This window comes from Sander vitreus, chromosome 9, assembly GCF_031162955.1.
Source record: "Sander vitreus isolate 19-12246 chromosome 9, sanVit1, whole genome shotgun sequence".
Classification (NCBI taxonomy): domain Eukaryota; kingdom Metazoa; phylum Chordata; class Actinopteri; order Perciformes; family Percidae; genus Sander; species Sander vitreus.
The window spans coordinates 14,789,202-14,811,799 of NC_135863.1; the positions used below are offsets into that span (position 1 = coordinate 14,789,202).

General features: G+C 38.4%; 1 protein-coding gene across 1 annotated transcript; it reads right to left on the minus strand.

The window, feature by feature from the left end:
- Window positions 1–1,949: 1,949 nt before the first annotated feature.
- Window positions 1,950–19,162, minus strand: adgrl4 (adhesion G protein-coupled receptor L4). The gene is made up of 16 exons (XM_078258844.1): window positions 19,054–19,162; window positions 18,485–18,634; window positions 15,310–15,459; window positions 13,566–13,715; window positions 13,078–13,148; window positions 12,070–12,249; window positions 11,325–11,508; window positions 11,105–11,218; window positions 10,273–10,472; window positions 8,414–8,593; window positions 6,857–7,060; window positions 6,254–6,474; window positions 5,685–5,751; window positions 5,474–5,565; window positions 3,099–3,267; window positions 1,950–2,390 (listed from the first exon to the last, which is right to left on the minus strand). The coding sequence occupies exons 1-16, from the start codon at window positions 19,097–19,099 to the stop codon at window positions 2,328–2,330; spliced, it is 2,241 nt and encodes a 746-aa protein (XP_078114970.1). The 5' UTR covers window positions 19,100–19,162; the 3' UTR covers window positions 1,950–2,327.
- Between the last annotated feature and the right edge of the window lie 3,436 nt (window positions 19,163–22,598).

Sequence of the window (22,598 nt, forward strand, 5' to 3'; positions counted from 1 at the left end):
CAGAGCCTTAAAAAATTATCTTTGTCCCTTCTCTATAAATTGCTCTCACGCCCACAATATCTACTTGCCATACACGATTTATACATCAAAACATAGGTATTTTTGTCTAGTTCAGTTATCTGATATGACTTATACTTTTGGCTCGTTGAGCTTCCAAATGACAAGAGTTCCACATCTTTGTGTTTAACATTCTCCACATTTCTGAGCGAAACGCAGAGCAAACCACTTCTTTAAATCGCTGATATGCCCACATTTTTAAGTTTATCAACATAAATTGTATATGGACATGTTCACAAAGGCGTTGTGGTGGTCACGATTACATCATTTGACTGATACCCCTTATCGTTTTAGCAGTCTGAGCCTTTATTTGAGAGCTTGCTCTCAGTGTCTTTGAATAGCTCCAGTGTGGCACAGGTGACAGTTTCAGCAGGTGACACACTCGTTCACTGATTAAAGATGAATGAGATCTCATCACAGACATCAAAGGGTGTTTAGAAACATGGTCACAGGTCATTAGTAGCCATGACAACACTTTCACAGACAGTCAACTTGAATACTACAGGCATTAATATGAACATTAGTCTATATCCTTTGCATTCCACTACTGTCTGTCTGTCATTCTGTCTGTCTGTCTGTCTGTCTGTCTGTCTCCCTCTTTATCTGTCTGTGTCTCCCTCCCTCCCTCCTTCTCTGTCTCCCTCCCTCCTTTGTCTTTGTCTCCCTCCTCCTCCCTCCTTCTCCATCTCTCTCTGTCTCCCTCCCTACTTCTCTGTCTCCCTCCCTCGTTCTTTGTCTCTGTCTCCATCCCTCCCTCCCTCCCTCTCTTTCTCTATCCCTCCCTCCCTCCCTCTTTCGTTCTCTTTTCTCTGTCTCCCTCCCTCCTTCTCTGTCTCTTCCTCCCTCCTTCTCTGTCTCTCCCTCCCTCCCTCCCCCTTCCTCTCTCCATCCTTCTCTGTTTCTGTCTCTGTCTCCTTCCCTCCTTCTCTGTCCACCTCCCTCCTTCTCTGTCCCCCTCCTTCCTTCTCTGTCTTCCTCCCTCCTTCTCTGTCTCTGTCTCCCTCCCTCTCTACCTCTCTACCTATCTTAACTAATAAAGATCACCATGAAAATATTTTAACTAATATTTATCACCATGAAACTTCCCCAGTTGATTACTTGCCTTAATAAGTTATTTTTTTGTATTACACGTTGTCTGAAATGTTATGTTTAAATCTGCAAATGAGACATTATCTAATTAAATATTTGCTAATTTCCATACATTTGCAGAACAGAAATCTCAACATTTGATAAAACACCAAAATGTGTATTTTTCTTTCCAGTAGTCTGAAAGAAGACATGTTTTGGAAGCAAAATAGCCCAACGTCTTTTGGCTGATGTGTCTGGCCTCTATTATTTGGGATTCAGACATGAATATAAAATCACAATATAAGCACATTTACTGTAGATGGGAATATATTTATAATGTCAGTAATTTGATACATTTAGTTTATTGTACAACACTCAACACAACTCATTATAATACCCTGCAGCCCAGGAGACAGCTGAGTAAGAATTGTTGTAGCAATAAGGCAAAAACACTTAAAAAGCAAACATTAATGTATTTATGTACAACCCAGTATCACAAGGCCTCAAAGGGCTACAACACAGCTCATACGGACCAACAGGCTACAAACATAAAAGAAATACACAAAGAGGAGTCTTTGTCTGATCATGCAGACAAATATAATAATTGGACAGTGTTGTCAGCTATTATGTCCAGTAGATGGGGCCATTGGCCTACCTTACTGTCATTATGGAAGAGAGAAACAGTCCTCACAAAATATTATATTTAATATATTGTACACTGAAGTTGTGTGATGTTCATAAAAGGGAGGGTGAAGAATGTATTAAATACACATAAAGAAGAAAAAAAGACATGCTCACATAAAAGAAGCGAGTAGCAGCATGTGTTAGTTTGCCACGTTCATTTTTAATAATTTACAAATCAATATCAAACACAAGAAAGAAACAAAGACAATATACTGCGTAAATTATTTGGAGTGTAACACTGATAACTGCAAAGGTGTTAAATTACACTGAAAATACACAAAAAAATTAGATTCCTGCATTACTCTCAGAAGAATGTGTTTGTGTCCATTGTACATAAAAGAAACAAAAATGATGTATATGTGTCGCAGTATGTGCTACGTGTTCTCATTTATTAGACATCTGTACTGAACAATTCCTCCCACACCATTTTTCAAAACTGAAAGCATGAGTCACAGGATATTGCAAAGATGTACTGTGGACTATTATTGTGCAAGTGATCACACTTTGGTCACATTAATTCATCTCAGGCATTCAAAACAACACGGCACGTTTTTGAAAAGCCTGTAGTACTCCTCCTGAATCTGGAACGACACATTCAAGAAAGTAGGATTTAAATCAAAACATATAATATAATATAATATATAATTAAATACAATTCTGAGCCATAAAATAAGCATTGTTACAGAATAAACTAACCAACAACTTTCAAATTTCTAGCTCTAAAATTACATTTGATAGATTTAGCTCTACCTTGGCAACCTTAAAATGCTGCTTACATGTTCAGCAGCCTCAATGAATCAGTAATAATATTCCAAGAAATATACAGTGCATATATAATATAACACTCAGATTGGGGCCAGTTCTATTCTTTTTAACATTAAGTACATTTTGATGCTAATAGTTATGGAAGAAGATTAGGGCCAAACACAGAATTCTGACTTTAACCTGAGAATTATGACTATAAACTCAGAGCTTGAATACATTTTTCACATGTGGTCCTAGTCCTTAAATAGTAATTTAAGAGTTTGAATGCAGGACTTTTACCTGTAATTATTTCATTGTGGTATTGCTACTTTAACAAAAGTAAAAGAGCTCAATACTTCTTGCATTACCTACTAATAATATAATATTATATCAAATTCAAATAAAAATTTCTAAATAGCAAAAAGATAGTAGACTTCTTTCCTATTGTCCTGATCTGAACTGTTAACTGTCCAACTATAGTCACGTAAGGAATGTTGAATGCATAAATAGAAAAATGTTCGAAAACCAAAAATGAGACTTGTTACCTTTCTGGACAGGACACAGAGGAAGATGAAGATGAACATCCCCTGGAAGGCGTTGGCGATGGTGAACAGATATGCAGTGAGGGTGGTCTCATTGAGGATGTGCAGCACTCCTAGGGTCCAGGTGGCTCCTAGCACAAACAGCAGAGCCAAGGCACCACGGGCACAGGACCTGAGAGTCATATCACTGACATTAATCGTCTCGCTTTGCCAGACCTACCTCCACAGCGCTGCGAATTCTGGGATGGCATTTCTTTAAACCAATCACATTCGTCATGGCACTAATAATAATAATAATAATAATAATAATAATAATAGGTATATTTGATATAGCACCTTTTACAGACAGTCACAAAGGTCTTCACATGATAAACATGTGTAAAATTACAGTAAGATCCAACAGAAAATAAGCAAGGAAAAAATAATTGAAAGACCAATGTAAATCATTTAAAAGATTAAAACCTAAAACCCAAAGTTCAAACATGAGTCAAAAGTGAATTTAAACAAGTGCGTCTTCAGCTGCTTTTTAAAAGCTTCAACAAAGACTGCAGAACATAAGACAATAGGAAGGGCGTTCCACAGGTTTGGAGCCACCGCAACAAAGGAAAGGTCACCTTTAGTTTTTAAGCGAGTGCGTGGGACCACCAGTAATCCCTGGTTAGAAGACCTGAGGGACCTGTTAGTAGTGTACGGATGGAGCAGGTCCGAGATATAAACAGGTGCCTGACCATGCAAAGCTTTATAAGTCAGAACAAGAACTTTAAATTGGATCCTGAACTTGATCGGAAGCCAATGTAATGAGTATAAAATTGGAGTGGTGTGCGACATCCTGCTGGACCTGGTCAACAGCCTTGCAGCAGAGTTTTGGACCAGTTGTAGACAGTCCTGGGACGACTTGCTGAGACAGGTGAAAATGGAGTTGCAGTAATCAAGCTGATATAAAACCATGAATGATCATCTCAAGCTCAGAATGCGAAACAACAGCTCTAAGTTTGTTTCTTACTTGAAAGAAACGTGTGCGGGTCAGTGATTTGATATGTTGATCAAAATACATGTTATGATCAAATATAACACCAAGATTTCTCAGTTTGGACTGCACCGCTGAAGAAAGGGACCCCAAAAACTGAATAACCTTGGAAGCTGTAGTGTCTGGAGCAACAATAAGGACTTCGGTCTTTTCTTCATTAAGCTGTAGGAAGTTTGCCAGCCAATCCTTGATGGAAGTCAAACATTTAAGCAATTCCAACACTTTCTGTTGTCTGTTGTCTCTTCCGGGTAAAAGAGACATATAGCTGGATGTTATCTGCATAGAAGTGATAACGGATATCTCCAAATTGGCTAGTTATATGTCCCAGGGGAAGCATATACAATGCAAATAAAATCGGACCTAACACAGAACCCTGAGGCACCCCACAGGAAAGGGCACAATAGGGACTAAGTGACACAGAAAAACTTCTATCTGAAAGATAGAAGATGAACCAATCCAGGGCGCTCCCTGAGATACCAACCCAGTGCTTAAGTCTTTCAAGCAAGACGTTGTGATCCACTGTATCAAAAGCTTATATGTTTACTGGGCAGTAAATCTAAATTAAAAGACAGGTTGAACAAAACACAGTCATAGTCAGTAATATGCAGCTCCTCAGAGATTAAGACCAAGTGTAAAAACAAGGTCTAAAGAAGCACGGCCTCCATGCTAGGCACAGCAGAGGCCCGGGCCCAGGGGACACAGATACCTGGAAAGTAATCCCCCGGAACGGCCTAAATGTTAAAATAGTCTGTATAGAACAGAGCAGATATTGTGTAATTGCCAATGACAGGCAGTAGGGGAGGTTAACACTGCTAACATTGTCCTGAGAGAAAGAGGTGGTAGTGAAAGAAGAAGACTCTGCGGAGGGGGTGTGTGGTGTAAACAGTCAATCACATGTGGCAGACTGTACTGCATGTTAAGCGCCGGACAGAGCCACTGTGTCACTGCAAAATAGCCTCAGGGAGGAACTTGTTTTGGTGGAACATGTGTACGTTCAAAAGTTGTTTTAGTCAAGTGCAACAGAAAACTCAGATTTGACACATAGTCTAGCTAGCTGTCTGTATTTACCCTGCAGAGATCTGAGGAGCAGTTAACCATAGTCCCCATAAATCAACCAGAGTTTAAAATTCCAACACAAAGAAAGTGGAAGGAAACGGACATCTGGGTGAAAAGAGAGTGATCCGGCGGAATTTCCGGCAGCATCGGAGCAATCGTCGTGGATATTGACTAGTCGACAGCTAATTGTAATCTGATACTACAAGAACACCATGTGATACCATAATAATCCACCATATAAGGAAATTACATCTTGATTTTCAATATTTTTATCTATTAATACAAATAATCCTACCTGATGTTTTCATAGTGACTGATTTCAGGCCTTTTCACAGCAGTATGCCGGTACACTTTGTAGATGATGACTCCAAAAGCCAAGAGATTAACCTTTAGTGGAGGACGACCAAAACAAACACAACAAACAAACACATTCAAATGGATATTTATCTTTGAAACAATCCCTATTTGATGATTCCAATTAATACTTTAACATTTTTAGATCTTACCAGAATGATCAAACATGCCGGCCCAATGAAACTCCATATAAAGTGGTTTTCTGTGCTCAGCCAGCACCTGTAATACAAATATAGAATGTGTTATTTAACGAACACTTTTATTGACTGATGTTGCAATAATCCCTCCTCCTGCAATACCCTCTATCATTGTACTTCAGTCTAATCTAGCCTAATCCTAATTATAATACAATATTGTACGGGCTAGTACATACCTTTTTTTTTATCTTACAAGCACAAAAACAATTGGTTAGAAAAAGCTACCTCAACAATCAGCACTTATTTTGCATAACCTCAATCTTTTAATTATATTTTACATTAGATTCTACTCAAACTCTCCATGGTACCCAAAACCTTTCAAAATTTCTTTTACACTAATTCAGTTATTACCTTACTCTCTACGAGGCAGTCTAAGCTTCTCCTTCCTTTATGTCCCCGCAGGCCAAATTTAATCTCTGTCCCACTGTATTTTTAATTCATGTTATTTGTTTATCTTTCCTCCCTGGAAAATGCTGAATGGTTTCGAGAAAGAGGTTTTTGTAAAAGCCTCTCGTTCCACTTACACTTTATCGGTGCCATAATACTTGGAGCCCAGTGTTGCCGAGATGGTCACCACCACTGCTGGGCTTCCATAGCCGAAGATATAAAAGTTACGGTGCAGGAAGCCTTTGTTGTAGATGACGCCAACCACTATTAAGTACAGATGGATGCCCTCGATGCACATCCAGGCAAAGGCCGCGAGGAAGAAATAGTGCAGCAGCCCTGCAATAACGGAGCAGAAAAGCTGCCAAGAAACAGACAAAAGAGGAGGGGGGAGACAGAGATATAACAATGTTATGATTTGTGAAAGTACAGTTATGTTGGCCCTATATGTAAAAATGTTCATTTTTGCAGATGTATTGCTAATCGTTTAGCATTTCATGTCAAAGAAGCCTTGATGAAATGAATAGAAATAATTCTATTGGTCAACCAAAAAGCTGGTAAAAGTGTGAGAGAAATAAAAGTGTACTATACTATCCCTTGTACTTTTACAACTCGATTGAGAAGGGTTTTTAATCAATGACACACAATGACACACACACACACACACACACACACACACACACACACACACACACACGCAGACAGGAGATTTCTTGGTTTCATTGGTTTCATCCAGAGCTCACCTTATGTGTGTTCATGTTGATCCCCACCAGGAAGATGAACTCGGCCATGAAGAGGCTGCAGCACAGGTTCTTGTGGATGGTGGTTCTGGTGCTCTGGATCTCACTGAAGAACCAGAAGGTGAAGATGCACATGGACAGACAGATGAGGGAGATAATCATCCCCAGCTGGGTGATCCGGGTCAGGATGGTGTTGTGGGCCACCAGCTGAGAAGCAAATGGAAAGGGAGGCAGTTTCATTCACGGTTTCACGGTATGCTGAAGTTGGATTTTGTTGGGTTTTCTGCTTGGAATCATTTGACATGACATGGGCGGATATGGGCTGGGGTTACACTATGTGCAGACATACTGGACAGCTCTGGTCCTGCTGTATCAGATATCAGCCAGTTCAGACCAAAAATTTTAATTTTATTTTGCATAATTCAGTATCTTTTTCTTTTTTCGGTAAATGAATTCTTCATTTATAAATACACTCCCTGTTTTTGTTAAAGCGGTGCTTCAAAATCCCTAAAAAGATTCAAGAATTTAAGGGCACTGCTGAGTGCTGTAAAGCAACATGAGTTGTGGGTGGATATCTCTTACAGTTTCCTTGCCATCCAATATGTGTAGTGAGTCACATTGCCTTTAGGAGCTGTAAAAGCTAACAGAGTTTCATTGTTTATGATTTGGACTTCTTGTGAAATGGACTGCATTTGGAATGCATTCATACAGCTCTTTTGTAGTCTTAACAACTACTCAAAGCACTTCACCATTCACACACATTCATACCCTGCCGCCATACAAGGTGCCATCTGCTCATCTGATAAACATTCCCACATATAGCAGGAACAATTCGGGGTGTCTTGCCCCAGGACATGGGACATCGAACCACCGACCTTCTGATTGGTAGACAACCGCTCTAGCACCTGAGCCACAGCCTCCCTACTTATCAAGAATATCCTGAGTGGAATTAAATACTTGGAACTCTTGGTATTAAAAAAAAGTTGGATAGAAGTTGCTGTATTTTATTAAAAGCTGGCACAATGTTGACAATCAGCACCTTCAACACAAAATACTGGTGTTGTCATATGTGGAAGACATAATTGGAAGATTATGGATTTTTTTAAAACATTGAATTATCCTAAAATTCCTTGTTACAAATTGTTCTTAGCTCAGGAAAACTTAGCATTTGGAAGAGATATGTTTCTCACAGGACAGCAACAATAGATGATCTGAGGAATTATAGAATTAGGGATTAATATAAATAATAGAATAAATAATTGAATACAAAATATATTAATTTCCTCACTGAGGTTCGGTTTTTAATTAGTCATATAGTTACAATAAGTCATCTATGACTAAGGTTTAATATTCTGCATCTGTTGTATAAAACCTCATTAAATAAATAATTTTCTTCAGATAAAAATCTAGATCCAGATATGAGGTTCACCGCTTAATAATTTAAATGAATGTGTTCACTATGGTCAACATTTTGTTCTAAAATAATTTTAATAAATAATGTAAAGCCCCAGCGGAGAAATGTAAAAGGAAATACCTTATTTTTAATGTATGATTACTCACATTGGCTCGCCCAGAGGACATGAGGATGGCAAAGTGTGTGAGGTGATTGCAGGAGCAGGTGGTTGCGTTGCTGTTGACGTGGACGGTCTTGCAGCCGCTCGTGGCCCAGTGGCCCTGCAGGCTGTCCGCCTCGTACTCCCAGAAGGCACACTTGGTCACATCAGCTTTAGTGTCTATGGGCTTTAGAGGATAGAGAGGAACAAAGATGCTGTTAACTCTTCATGGTGCTGTTTTTATTAGTTTTTATACTGCGCTGCTTTGTGATACCACAACAGGGGGTTAAAAACAGATTGTGCAGGTCTATCAAAATAGCACTTAAAATGAATTACTATACATCCAAAGTTTGAGTGCATCAGAAATTACATGTAAAAACATTATTTTAGTGTAATTTCCATGGGTTGTCCAATTATTTCTGTGTTTTGCATTGACTTTTCTTCTTATCGTCTGGCAACTTGTATTACTCATTATTAGAAAAATAAAATGGCAAATAATTATCATGCATGACTTTGGGTCAAAATGAATGGCACGAGGCATAAAGTGCAGTCATGTTTGCTGCACCACACAATGCAGCTCACTGTAGGTGTTTTTGTGGGAAAGTTGAGATGAACATATGTACAGCAGTACAAATTATCAATAAAGTTCATGTGAACATTTTGAAAGCACATATTTTACTTTAATTATTATATGCAATCTTACTAGAATGAAAACGATCCACACATTAAAAAATGAACATATACTAAACAAATAAATTTAAATGAGGTTTAGTTTTACTCTCTAATTTTTTATATGTTTACATTCAGTTAAATTTGTATGCAGCCCAGTTGGTGTAACATTTATGATATGTTTTGTGTAAGAATTAGCTATTTCTCCACATAAATCACTAAATTCTTTCTTTTCAAATGAATGCGAGCAGAGTAAGTCTCAAGAATACTGAACAGGTGCAAACAAGAAAAAAATAACCTGTGTCACAGGAAAATATACCTCTTCTCAGGCAGAAAGTGTCTGCATGAAAATGGAGCCCAAATTATTGATTTTTTCTCTTTAAAAGCAATTTACAGAGGATTTTCACTGCTCAACATAAATCATCACCTCCTTTGTTAGGCTTAAGCCTCAAGGGTCCAACAAAAATAATGATTTCACTTTCTCATACATTTTAATTATCTTAAAAGAAAATACCAGTACATTAACTTTTAGGGTTATTTCCCTCATTACTCCGCTTTCCTCCATCATCTATTCACCTTTCCTCTTTCATTTCCCTTAACTGAGAGGTCATTGCAAGAAATACATGGAGCAAAATCTTTCATAAAAACCTTACACAAAGCACTAACTACTCCTCCCATGTAAGTTTGTTTGAATTTGACTCTAATGGAAACTTTGGCAGTTATCAAGTTACTGCGAGAGTCAGTGTGGGAATAAGTAAGCTGTTCTTCACAGCAATGATGACTCCAGCCTGACAGGGATATATATGATGGGATATTGATGTTTCAAACCAAACATGATCATGTTGGAAGCCACTGTAATGTTGATAACTGAATCATATATGAGACAGGAAAGGTAGCAGTGAGTTTAAGGTAGTAGGGAAGTAAAGAAAACTTGCATCTAGATTGCACTCAGATTTGTCAAACAATAGAACATCTTTTAAAAAACATCAAGAAAGATGCTCCTTTAGCCTCATCAAATGCTGCTTAAATAAATCAAGTCATTAAGGGATTGAATCAGGAAGAAGAGCAAAAATCCACTAGCTAATGTATAACTGAGTAGAGTATAACACTGCCACTCTGAAGCAGCATATATTTTCAAGGTATACGTTAAGAGTGCAGAAGTGGAAAAACAGCCTCAGCACTCTGTATAGTCTTTACCTCGATGTGTCTCAGAGTGAAGGTGACATGGTCAAGTTGGTAAACGTCAGCAGGTTTGACGGCTGCGGCTATGACTTGGGAATTGACAGTGATTTCCCCAGTTCCTGCATACCGCGAGTAGTCGGTGACACCAGGGTCGCTGCTCGGCTTCAGGATGTCACCGATGCTGTCATATTGCACAAACACCACTGACACACTACCTGATTGACACAAAAAAGTTGGACAGGAGGGATTCAGACAGTATTTTTAATCAAACTTTGCCAGTCGATTCAAAGTGTCTCATACGTAGATCGTGCAGAGCAGAAAACTTTTTAGGAGATGTTAAAAGTCAGTGTGCAGATCTGACCAACTGTGTAGAGTTCATTGTATATAACTAATTTACCACACCAACAGTAACTTGAATGTCCAATAAAATCATTTAACAATTGAAATTGTCTTTGATGGTTTGCTCTGTTTCTGCGTGTAAGAGGGTGTTAAAACAGGAATCAATTTTGGATTTGGTTTAAATAAACAGAAGTTCATAAAGATTTTGGTTTTGCATCCATAATTTGCAACTGTTGGAATAAGGACAAGGTAGCCTTGCAGATTTTGGGATGGATCAGATTTTTATTGCTCAGATTTTATTGGAGCGAATTCTAATATATATGCACCTGAAGGCATCAGAGAAAATGGACTTTTCAGAAATATATAATATGAAAATTTAATTTGTCTTCGGCATACAACATATGTGGCATTTGGCGACACATGGCAAAACAGTACTCCCTGTACACCCAAGCACGCAGATGGTCACAGATTTTACCATCCGTTAAACATGTAAACTAGGCTACTTTACCATTTCTGTCCTCCTCTGGTCTCAGTTTTGGACTTAGATGTATATGATTTCCTCCCATGGAAGCAGACAGTTTGGCTGTTGTGTGTCGAGCATCAAAGGTGAAGAGTTTCAATTCTGTGGTTGAGGAGTAAAAAAAAAGATTCGGATGCGGGCAGGTTGCAGAACAATTTAATGTAATTGGAGTGTCTGTAAGAGCGCTCTGTGTTAATAATTATCTCACCCATTTCTTTGGCTTTGATTTGGAGCTCAGTTGGAGTTTTGTAGTTGTTAGCCAGAGTCAGAGCACTTTCTTCAACAGTATGTAGCAGCTTGGTGATGGTATGTTCCCGGCGTCTTTCTTTCATTCGGCTCCAAGCCACCAGTTCATCCTTCTCCACCAAGTTGTTTACTGCTTTCACAAATTTCTGTAGGGACGCAGATTTATCAGTGTGACATGTGTGTGATAGTATAGCATGTAACCTAACATGTGCCTGTACTGCAGTGTTTTTAATAAGGTACGGTTAGAGCATTGTTTTTCATCTTCTTTAGGTATGTGTCTTTTGACGTTTCAATAATTTCTGAATATGATATGGCTTTTATTATTTTATGTAACCTAGCACAGACGTTTCTCTTCTATTGAAACATATAGCTTTTTAAAAAGCTGTCTACACAGTGCAAGGTAAGAGAGGTTAGTGGAGAATTTTGGTGTCCCATATTGTTCAACTTTTGAGGAAAACAATAAGTGATTTTATTCTTTTAGAGAAAAAAAACTAAATATATTATATATTGCCACAAAATAACATCAGCTTGTACCTTCACTACAAAAGTCTCTAAATTGTCTTTCCCAGAACTGCACAGCACACGATAAGAAGGAACTGGATTGTATGCAGTGCAATTTTTTCCCATAAACCAGTTCAAAGCAAAACTGCAGTTCAGGCAGAACTCCACATGTTGATGGAGAAACAAGAATGGTAAACAAAGATTACTGTAAGAGTTGAGTTGATGACGGATGGTTTGACAGTGTAATCCTTTTCTTGGGCAGCTAGTTTTGATGCAGATTGAGACAAGGCTTCAACATATGCGATGACTTCCACTGAGGTGAGTTCGCCGGACGTCTGCTTGACAATTTCCTTCAGTAGACTCTGGGGCTCCGTGAGGTTGCTCATCTAGGATGGGGGGGGTTGTATTAAGAGTATTTCATGATATCACATTCCTGCAAAATAATACATCCAGTGCTTCAGGGTTATTTGCTGGATCCAGACTGTGAAATGACCATCACTGATAGGCTACTTCTGCAGCTTTCTTTCTTTATTTTTAATTTTCTTTTATTTATTTTTTAGATTTAACTGGTATGAAGCTCACTCACAAACTTTAGCAAGTTGGAGACTCCCCACAAGGAGGGGCTGTTTGGTCATTCTAAGAACAGACTTTGCCAGGTTGCATAGGTTATAGGAGCAGTTTAGACATAAGTCAGTATCACCTCTAACAAATAATGAAAGTAAAAGATAATGGCATGTTAACACCTGCAGGCAATGGGTGTTGCAGTTTTTAATTTTTACAACTGCTGTTTTGTTGGAGTGTATATTTAAATATAATTTCCACACACTTTACTTAACTGGAAATCGCTCTCTTAGACATGCTATCTGAATTTGTATCTATTTTATATTTTTTATGACTTTAATATTTGTTTCCCTTTGGAAATATCAATGAACTGAGCTTAACAGTCAGTTTAAGGCTAGTAAGCCTATGTTTATTGTCTGTATAACTGGCGAACCACTGCTGCTCTTACTTGTCTTCCAGAACTGCAGGTTTGAAACAGCTGGTGCTGCAAGTGGCAATTAGATAATAGTGGCTGGTGTTGTGTGCCATGGAACTGTACAATAAGGTCTCAGCCTGTTTCATTTCATGTTCATCTCATTTCTTTTCAACAGAGGGCAGTGTCATTCTATCTATGTTTACCTTATTTGGCTGAAACCCTGAGGAGGGGTACTTACATATTCAAGTGTTTTGTTGACAGTCTGTGTGATACAGCCGATGTTGTCATGGCAGTATTTTTGGGGATGCTCTGAAAAACAACAATTACCCAAAGTATCTCCTTGATTGCTATATTCCTTTCCATCATTCCAACACAATAAAGCATGTTACAGTAAAGTCTGAATTGCATAAAACCTGCACAGACATAACATCTCATGGCTCTCTTTGTGATTAACTTAAGCTCAAAACATCAGAAAAACTTAAGATTGCACCATTAACTTGATGTATTGCATAACAGATTCTCCCAAAATGTTTAAAATTCAGTTATTTGTGGTGTCATGTGTGACAGAGAAAGTAGAGATAAAGAAAGAAAGAGGTATGTCCCTGGATGAAAGTACGAATGCGAGAGTGTGTGTGTGTGTGTGTGTGTGTGTGTGTGTGTGTGTGTGTGTGCGTGTGCGTGTGCGTGTGTGTGTGCGTGTGCATGTGAGCTCTTCCTCATACCGACCTTTACATCTTACACCTCTCTCTGGATGAAAGTGCTGAGTGCCTGAAGTTGGGATGTAATCACGCTGACAGGTGCAATAGAAAGATCCATTCGTATTATGGCAGTGTGAGCTTGGTCCACAGACCTGTCCTGACTTGCATTCATCAATGTCTGAAAGGTGCAAATGAAGAGGTCTGCTCCAATTAAATATAAAAACAATATGATTAAAGTCACACTTTCAACATAACATTAAGTAAACAGCTAATAAAGACACACGTCCTCCCCCCAAAAATTACCCCATAGGTCGTTTGTTCAAGCAACTATTACTGCCGATATGTACTAATTTTAAACCAAACCACGATCTTCTTCTAAACCTAATCAAGTAGTTTGGTTAGGCTTAGTCTCACTTTGACAGACCCTTCTCCAAAGCGTGCTGAAGGAGGGTCTGGCGACTCCACATAGCATTCGGGGATGGGAGGAAAACGTGCTCTGGTTTAATAGCATTTCTTTAAACAAATCAGAATCGCCATGGGCAGTGCTAAACTCTGCACAGAGTCGCTGCAAAATAGTTGAGAGAGAAAACTCAGATTAGACAGATATTCTAGCTAGTTGTCTCAATTTACCACGCAGAGATCTGAGGAGCATCAACAATAGTCCTCATAAATCCACCAAATTTCAAATTCCAACACAAAGAAAGCGAAAGGAAACGGAAAATACATGCATCCGGTGGAATTTCCTGCAGCGAGTGAAGTTTGAGAAGTGGAACGTGAAGGATATACACTAGGTTAGGCTTACCAACGTGTTTAAAATGTATTTATGTCTACACTATTTCCTCCTCAAAATCAGTGAAAGTGATGCTGGAAGGGAAGTTAATGATTTATCTTAAAGGTGCTCTAAGCGATGCCACACGTTTTTTAGGCTACAACATTTTTTGTCACATACAGCAAACATCTCCTCACTATCCGCGAGCTGCCTGTCCCCTGAACACACTGTAAAAAAACGCAGTCTCTGTAGACAGCCCAGGCTCCACAAACGGCAACAAAAACAAATTGTGCCAACCTGCACCACGAAACATAACAAACAGCCTTCCAGTGTTCCAGCCAAGAAGGATTTGGGGGTGGGGGTTGGGAGGTTAGTGCGCGGAAGCACGGAAGGGAGGGAGAGGGGACGGGATGAGGAGGAGGGAGGAGCGAGCCAGCCTTGTTTTGTTTGAAAATACTTTGAACGCCTTTAGAGCACCTTTAACACAAATAAAGAATGTGGCATAAGTAGTCACACTCATTACATTACACTGTATAATTGATTTTGGAAGAGAAACTGCAATTCTTGCATGCATGTTATACATTTGAATATTTATGAATTCTAACTTCTAAAATCAGCTACATGCTTCTTGTAGTGTTTTAAACTAAGGAAGACTTATGCTACAACATGGATAATGGTGTTCTTCTATTGCAAATGGAGCAAATGGTGGTTACTCAGAATAGCAGATGGGAAGGAAGTGAAAGGCCAAAAAGGAAAAATCACCTCCAACACGTTTATCCTCCTCAGTAGATTGAAAGAGAACACAAACAACACACACACACACACACACACACACACACACACACACACACACACACACAGTCTTAACGCACTCACAGCTGTGTGGTACGTGCTTTTACACATTTACATGATATCTTGCCTACTTGTATGTGAGGTCGTCTGTCAGTACGTGACAAAAACAAACTTCTGTGCATTTCTAGTGCTTGAGTGAATCAGACATTACCGATGCATTCAGTGCCATCGTTAGGCTGGAACTTGGCCAGTCCTGTCGATGTGTATCCAGAGAGACATGTACAGTAGTAGCTGCCCGCTGTGTTGGTGCAGCTCCCCCTGTCCCCGCAGATATTAGTCACATTCTGGCACTCATTGTCATCTGTTGTGAAAAGACCAGGATAGAAAAATAAACTTGGTTAGTTGCTAGAGGAAATACAATTACATAAAACTCAAATAGGATTGTGGATGAGCAAAGGAAGGACAACACATATTTGCAGATGAAACTTTTTGGTTGCTGCGATTTGCCCAGACAGTGTAAAAAACAACTGACCAGCAGGTCAAGACTACTTATTTACTTACTGTAGGTGTACTCCTTATTTTTATTACAAATACAAATTCCTGAAAAAGTAGTTAGATCTACGAAAATTAACTAATTGAGGAAGCTTGTTTATAACCTTTTATTTGGATGACCGTTTATTTTTTGAAATCCTTAGACACAACATTCAAGTGTTTTATCATCAATTTATGGCTGCTCTTCAATTTATTGTACTGTAATAGTTTTATTTTTATTTTTGTTCAGTCTACCATGTTATCATTCCTTCTTCTGCTACATTTCCCATAAGGCCTTTCAATATACTCCAGAGAAATGCCTGAATGTGTAGCAATCAGCTGTTCAGTGAGTTTCTTTTGGAGATATTTGGAGATAATTGTAGTTGAGTAATGACAAATCATCAGTTCAAGTTTAGCGAAAGTGAATCTTTCCTAACTCGAAGAGCTAGCTCGAAGAGAAGTCCTGTGGCTGAATAGCATTTTGGTTTGCAGTTGGTAATGAAAATAGAAATCTCTGCTCTGCCTCTTTAACAATGAATTTCTTCTTTGACTGCTGAACAATATGCAAAATGGCTGGACTATCATACAGCCCCTGGCAAAAAGTGATGTTAATCCTTTATGTTTAACTTGCAGTAAGTTATCACTGCTTGAGTAAAAAGGATAACACCACAAAACACCAAAATTAGCAAGACATGCTTGGGATATGGTGGCAACATTTCTGAACAAGAAAAAAAAAAATCCTTAATATCTCAATATACGAGAGAAGAGTTGGTAGGATTATTTCTTGAGTAAAAATGTGGATTTCCTATATTAATCCATGTATTAATATTTATCATTTCATCACCATATAGCAGTATATTTTCAGATTTTCAATTTTGTGTTTTGTTTTTGGCTTTGAATGTTCACACAAATATTGACTTGATCCGTCCTCTACAATTAGATTACAAGTTAAGAAAACAAACTTCAATTTGATCCTGACCCTGGGTCCTGGTATTGATTTAAACTTGGTGAAGCTCAGTTTTGGTCTTGTCTTAGGCTCCACTAATTTGGTCTTTATTAAAGCCTTGGTTGGCTCTAACTTCTATGCCATTTGTATTGTTCCCATGTGTCATTGTTGAGCAGTTGTTTGCCTTTGTTTGATTTTGAGAAACTAAAATTAAAATATATTTATCTTTGTTGCCTATTGGTTTAGAAAGGACCAGATACAGAGCTATTTGCTGCTGATGCTACTGTGGCCCACGCATTATAGAAAGTGCTGTTCCAGCTTTATTCTCAAACACACCTTCCATCTGGTTTCTCATTTTATTGGAAATGACCTGGTGAGACTTTCCACTGTTGTTTTCACTTGTCTATGATGGATGCTTTGTTCTTCCTCTCCTCTGTACCTTTTGTACAAAAGCTGTCCGGGAAGGGAAATCCTCTGCTCTGATGAGAGAGGTGACTATATTCAAAGGAGAAATAGCTCCATAACACACGGGACTCTTGAGCCATCATTGTTCCACACACATTGCACCCTACATGTTTTATGATTCACTTTGATGTCTTTGTATTATCTTTAATTACACAGTAGACAGTGCTTTAGTGACTTTGTTTTTTTAAATTAAACATTGAATGGATCCTTTCCGACAATTCTATGAATAATTTTTGTTTGCATTCTTTAAAATTATTGATAGCAGTTCAGTCTTTACACACATACACAGTTATAGTAAAGTAAAGTTATGAACTATTTCATGGCATAAAGAGTGACAGTTTACTAATAATCACTTTATTTAATGGAGTGACAGTTTACTAATAATCACTTTATTTAATGGAGTGACAGTTTACTAATAATCACTTTATTTCATGGAAAACTGAATTTTAACCATTAACCTTAAAAATCATTTGCCACAGTGTTTGCACACTTACATGATTTTGAAATGTGTAAGCTGTTCTGTGATTGTGTTCAGGTTTGGTCAGGAAACAAAAAGGGTTCCAGGAATTCTAAACAGCCTAGAAACATAACAGGAGTGACAATGCTGACTGAGAGGCAGTGCTGGCCATTAAAAATGTTACTAAAAAAGCTGCATCGTGGAGATATCTTTTCACATTGCAGTGTTTTCTCTATAATTAACTCTCAATGAGGTGAGCTGCCAACTAACTGGTGGGGATACAAAAATGTTTTCCCCACCAGATCCAAATCACCACAGCTGTTCCAACAAAGACAAACTGTGTCTCAAGGAGGGTATGGTGGACAAGAACACATACAGTTGTTGAAACTATTAACACAGGTCTTACTTAAACTCGCCCACATGGTGCCTTCGTCTTTTGCACTGCCATTCAGCTCAAACACAAGAATTAAAAGCAAATTTCCTTGCATGTAAAAATCACGAAGTTAGTTAATTCCCTTCCAAGTCTGTGGGCTAAGAAATGGCTTTACTATTGTTGAAAATAATGTGTGATTTTTGGGGGCTAACCATCTCAAATTTTTTTAGATAATAAGAGACAGTTGCAGAAGAGCAATATTGTACAGAACATGCTGATAGTGTTTGTTATGGGTTTATCTGAAATTGAAATGGGTTTCTGTCGTGACATCTTAAGAAGCTTTAACACATCTAGTGCCTGATGTATTTTTAATTGCTTCCATCCTAGTTATTTTTTAACTGCACAGTCAACCGCCATGCTCTAAAAATGTTAAATGAGGCCACATGTGTACACATGTTGGCCTCATGCTTCTGTCTGCTTATATTAAGCAGCCACAAACAACAAAGGCTTCCTAAAATAGTCAAAGCTTCAATGACAGCTACACACAAGGTTGTACTCTTGCATCATTGTAAATACTCAGTAACATATGGGTGGCTCTGTGTGTTTATATTCACCATTGCAAAATGTTGTTCCATCTCCAGTATATCCTTGGTTGCAGAAGCAGGCATTGTTTGATCTGTTCATGGCCTTGCATGTTGCAAGTTGGTGACAGGAATCACAAATGTCAGAGAAGCTGCATGGGTTCATCAGATTGGAGAGCCATGCTGCGTAGACACAAGAGTGGGTAAGTTTAACTTATACCATGAAAGTAATAGTCAAAATCATTTTGTGATTCCACTGCTGCTTCTTTTCCAGTAAAAATCACTTTTTTTTAAATTTATTTTTTATCTCTGGCTCTCCGGTTAACCTGCTATCCACACTGGGATCCACTGATCCACTGAACTAATCCATTGAACCACAGTACATACAAATTTAGAATACAGCAACACAAATAATCTGTTGTAAATGGAGAAAAAAACATCAATTATAATTTAAAACTGATTTTCAAATCTTATATCAAGCTCAACGGCTGCTCCATCACATAGCCGAAACCCATCATAGCTAATATGTAAACCCACATATAAAGCTACATCTACTACTGTCTCGACACACGCCATACTAAAGGATAGATAAGGTCACGTACCTGTCAAAAGTACAAGTTTCATTGGTGACTTGAGCAAAGACTCCATACTTGCGCTTGGTCTCGATTCTACTTTTAGCGCAGACTGCAGTGGGCTGGCTGGTGACGCAGTCCATTTCCTTGCATCAGTTTTCCTGTTTCCCTAAACCTGGCCCTTCCTGTCTTGATCTTTAATCTGCTTTGAAAAACATGTAGCCTGGTCCCTTCACAAAACCACTCCAATACACAGCACCCAATACACTTTCTCATTTGGTTCCACTTTACACCTAATGTGAAAGACGTTTCAGCAGCATTCAGTCAATTTTTTGTTGCGTTGTTGACAGTGTGACCTATGTCACCATTTTGCAAGCCTCCATGCTATTGTTCTCCCTTGAACACGTACAGTAGGCTGTGTAAACACAGGCCAAAACAACACTGACTAAGATCACGAAAGGACGACCCCCTCCCTTCCGCAAAGGACTGTACACATATTCACACACACATTCCAGTGCTGTGTGTCTTCCAGTGACCATCTCAGTGTTCTTCAGACAGAGGCCAAATATTAGTTAATATACCGAATAATGTAATGCAGATTCTTTAGCGTAATGTTTTATGTATATAGGGTCACTCACTGCTGTTTTTAATATTAAATATTAAACTAAATGCTTGCCTTTTTGGGTCATATACAGAAATCTATGACACACACAAAAAGAGAAGGTGAAAAAAAATATTCCATGTCTGGTCTTAACAATGACCAAATTCTTATTTCGATTAAGAGAATTAGCCTTTTTTCTGATCTATTGAAGATAAAATGTGCCATTTATGAAGTTGTTGAAACGTTGGGCCGTTTGCTATTGTTCACATTTCTATGTACAGTGCCTTGAAAAGAGAGTGGATTTCTATCAGCGTGGCTGAGGTAACAGTGGTTTTGTAAAAAAAAGAATTGTTAATATAAGCAGCATTTTATGGCCCTTTGTCCTGCAGTTAAGTATGCCTTTGAAGATAAGCAATAAAACAACACATTTTACTTTTGTTTCTTTGGCATCTGTCATGGACTAATGACCCCATTCTCTGTGCGGGAAACGAGCAGGGCCGGGTGTTATTTAGTTTGTGCTGGTGGGTTACTGACCCACACAAAACAAAGTTGTGTTAGGTCACCTAATGGCACATGTCAGTTTTCTTCGAAGCCTCAAAGCTTCGAAGAATGAAGCCTCAAAGCTATCCAGTTCAGGTACAGATATTTATAATTTTGCTAATTCACCACGCCCATGAATGTTAACATTTAGGACAGTTTTTTGAGGTAGTGGCAGTTAGGAAACAGGTGAATTGAAATGTGAAACAGGGACAATACTCAAAAAAGAGAAGTAGCTATTCAGGTGTAACTAAGGTCCTTTCAAACCGCCTTCTTCTTTTTGGCACACAAACACATTCATTGATGAATAGTTTCACTTGGAAGATAAGTTCTTTGTTGAATGTAATGCAATCTATGGAGGCGGTTTGAATTGGTTAGGCAAGGCGTTCAGTTTATTGCTGAGAAAGGCAGCTGCTTTGAATGACACCATTAGAATTGCGCAGCATTACGGTCCTGGGAAAGTGCTTGGTGAAAACCACATCTGAATATCTCTCTCTGACACTCTCCTAATGCTAAGGAAGGAAGTGATGTTGTCTAGAACAAACCTGGACTGATTGCACCCTTCCTCCTCCGCTTTTTTGTCTTAGGAAACCTCTCATTTAGTGAGAAATTCATAAAGCTCACAGGAGCATGCTTGCTCCACAATAACATTGTAAAAAAGACACCTAAGAGAAAAGATCTCTTCAACTGTGTGGAGGCAGTCTTGTGTAAATGTTTCCTCTTTTCCTTTCCTCTCTCATGGATATGGAAATTTTGACTGCAGTAGCAGAATTGTGTGTGTGTGTGTGTGTGTGTGTGTGTGTGTGTGTGTGTGTGTGTGTGTGTGTGTGTGTGTGTGAGCAAACGAAGAGTGTTGTTTATTTATGCTATTCATATTCGATATTGAGATTTGCAATACAGAGTACAGTGGAGAATGTATTTTGACACTTCTCAAACATATCTGTTCTGATGTTGGCCTTATGTTCAGCCATGATGGGAGGACTGAACGCTGGGGGCACAGATGGCAGCAACTGTCTCATAAACTTGGAGCTCTTGAATATTTCAGTACACAAGGTTGAAGAGACAAAGTGCGCTCTCTGCTTGGGTTCAGAGATGCCAGCTGCTGTGCGAGTGGAGAACACACAACATTTACATTACACTTAAGTATAGATGGCTCTGCTTTAACAAAACAGTCTGCACTTCATTCAGAGGAAATATCCATCCTAAAACTGAAATAACACCTGACAGGCATTACTAGAGTAAAAGGCAGTAACTTCAATTTTGGTTGAAAATGAGATTTTGTCATTTTTGTATGTCAGCGTTTGGTCAGGGGAAGATAAGAGGATCAAGAATATCCTCTTATAACATCATCAAATCACCACAATTTCAGGAGTCTTTTACAAGATATTTGGCTGACCGGTGAAAAAGAAACCTCAGAGGCATTTTTGACAGCTTATGTGCTTTGAACTGTACTTTTGGAGACCAAAAACTCTCTCTAACATAGGCTACATATAAGCTGATTATATGTAACATGACAATAAACAATCGACCTACTGTATTATAAATCATAGTGACACACAGCTAACAATAGTTGACCAAACTGTGAATAGTAATACTAAATGTGTTTAGCAAAGCTTTCTTCTTCTGTGATTTCCTTCAAAACTTACATAGCTAACTGTTGAAGCTGAAAGTCCGTCTTGGCAAGGTTTTCACGGTTAGGAAGAGTACAACATTTAAATAAAAAAAAAAAAAAATCCATGTCCTTATTTTGTCTCATATTTACAATGGAGCATTATGGCCACATCGAGGGGAAACAATTAAGGAGGAAGATTTTTTATTTATTTTGCATTTCGAGAATAAAGTCGAAATGTCAAGAATAAAGTTGAAATGTCGAGAATAAAGTCAACATGACGAGAATAAGCTTGAAAATACCATTTCGAGAATAAAGTCGACATATCGATAACAAAAATGATATTTCAAGAATCAAGTCGGATTTTTGAGAATAAACTTTATTCTCGCCATTTCGACTTTATTCTCGAAATGCAAAATAAATAAAAAAAAATCTTCCTCCTTAATTTGTTTCCCCTTGATGTGGCCCTAATGCTCCGTCGTACATATTAGTCATACAATGTAGCTCTCCCAAAAGAAACAATTTGAGTAATTAAAATGACTTTCAGTTTTTGCATTGAGTGAACTTTGATACTAAATTTGCGCCGTTGACCAATAGCAACCGTCTTGACAGCGTCATGACCTTTGAGATATATCCACAATATGGGAAGATATCATCACCAGGGTTCAAAATTTACTTTTTCGTCCACGAGCCAAATGGCTAGTGAATGTTCAAATGTTCACCACTAAATAGATCACCATTGTTTTTTGGCTGGTAAGTGAAGCAAATCTACCTCATTACTCATTACCTGTGTGTAACTTTACATCCACTTTTATTTAGCCTTTCCCT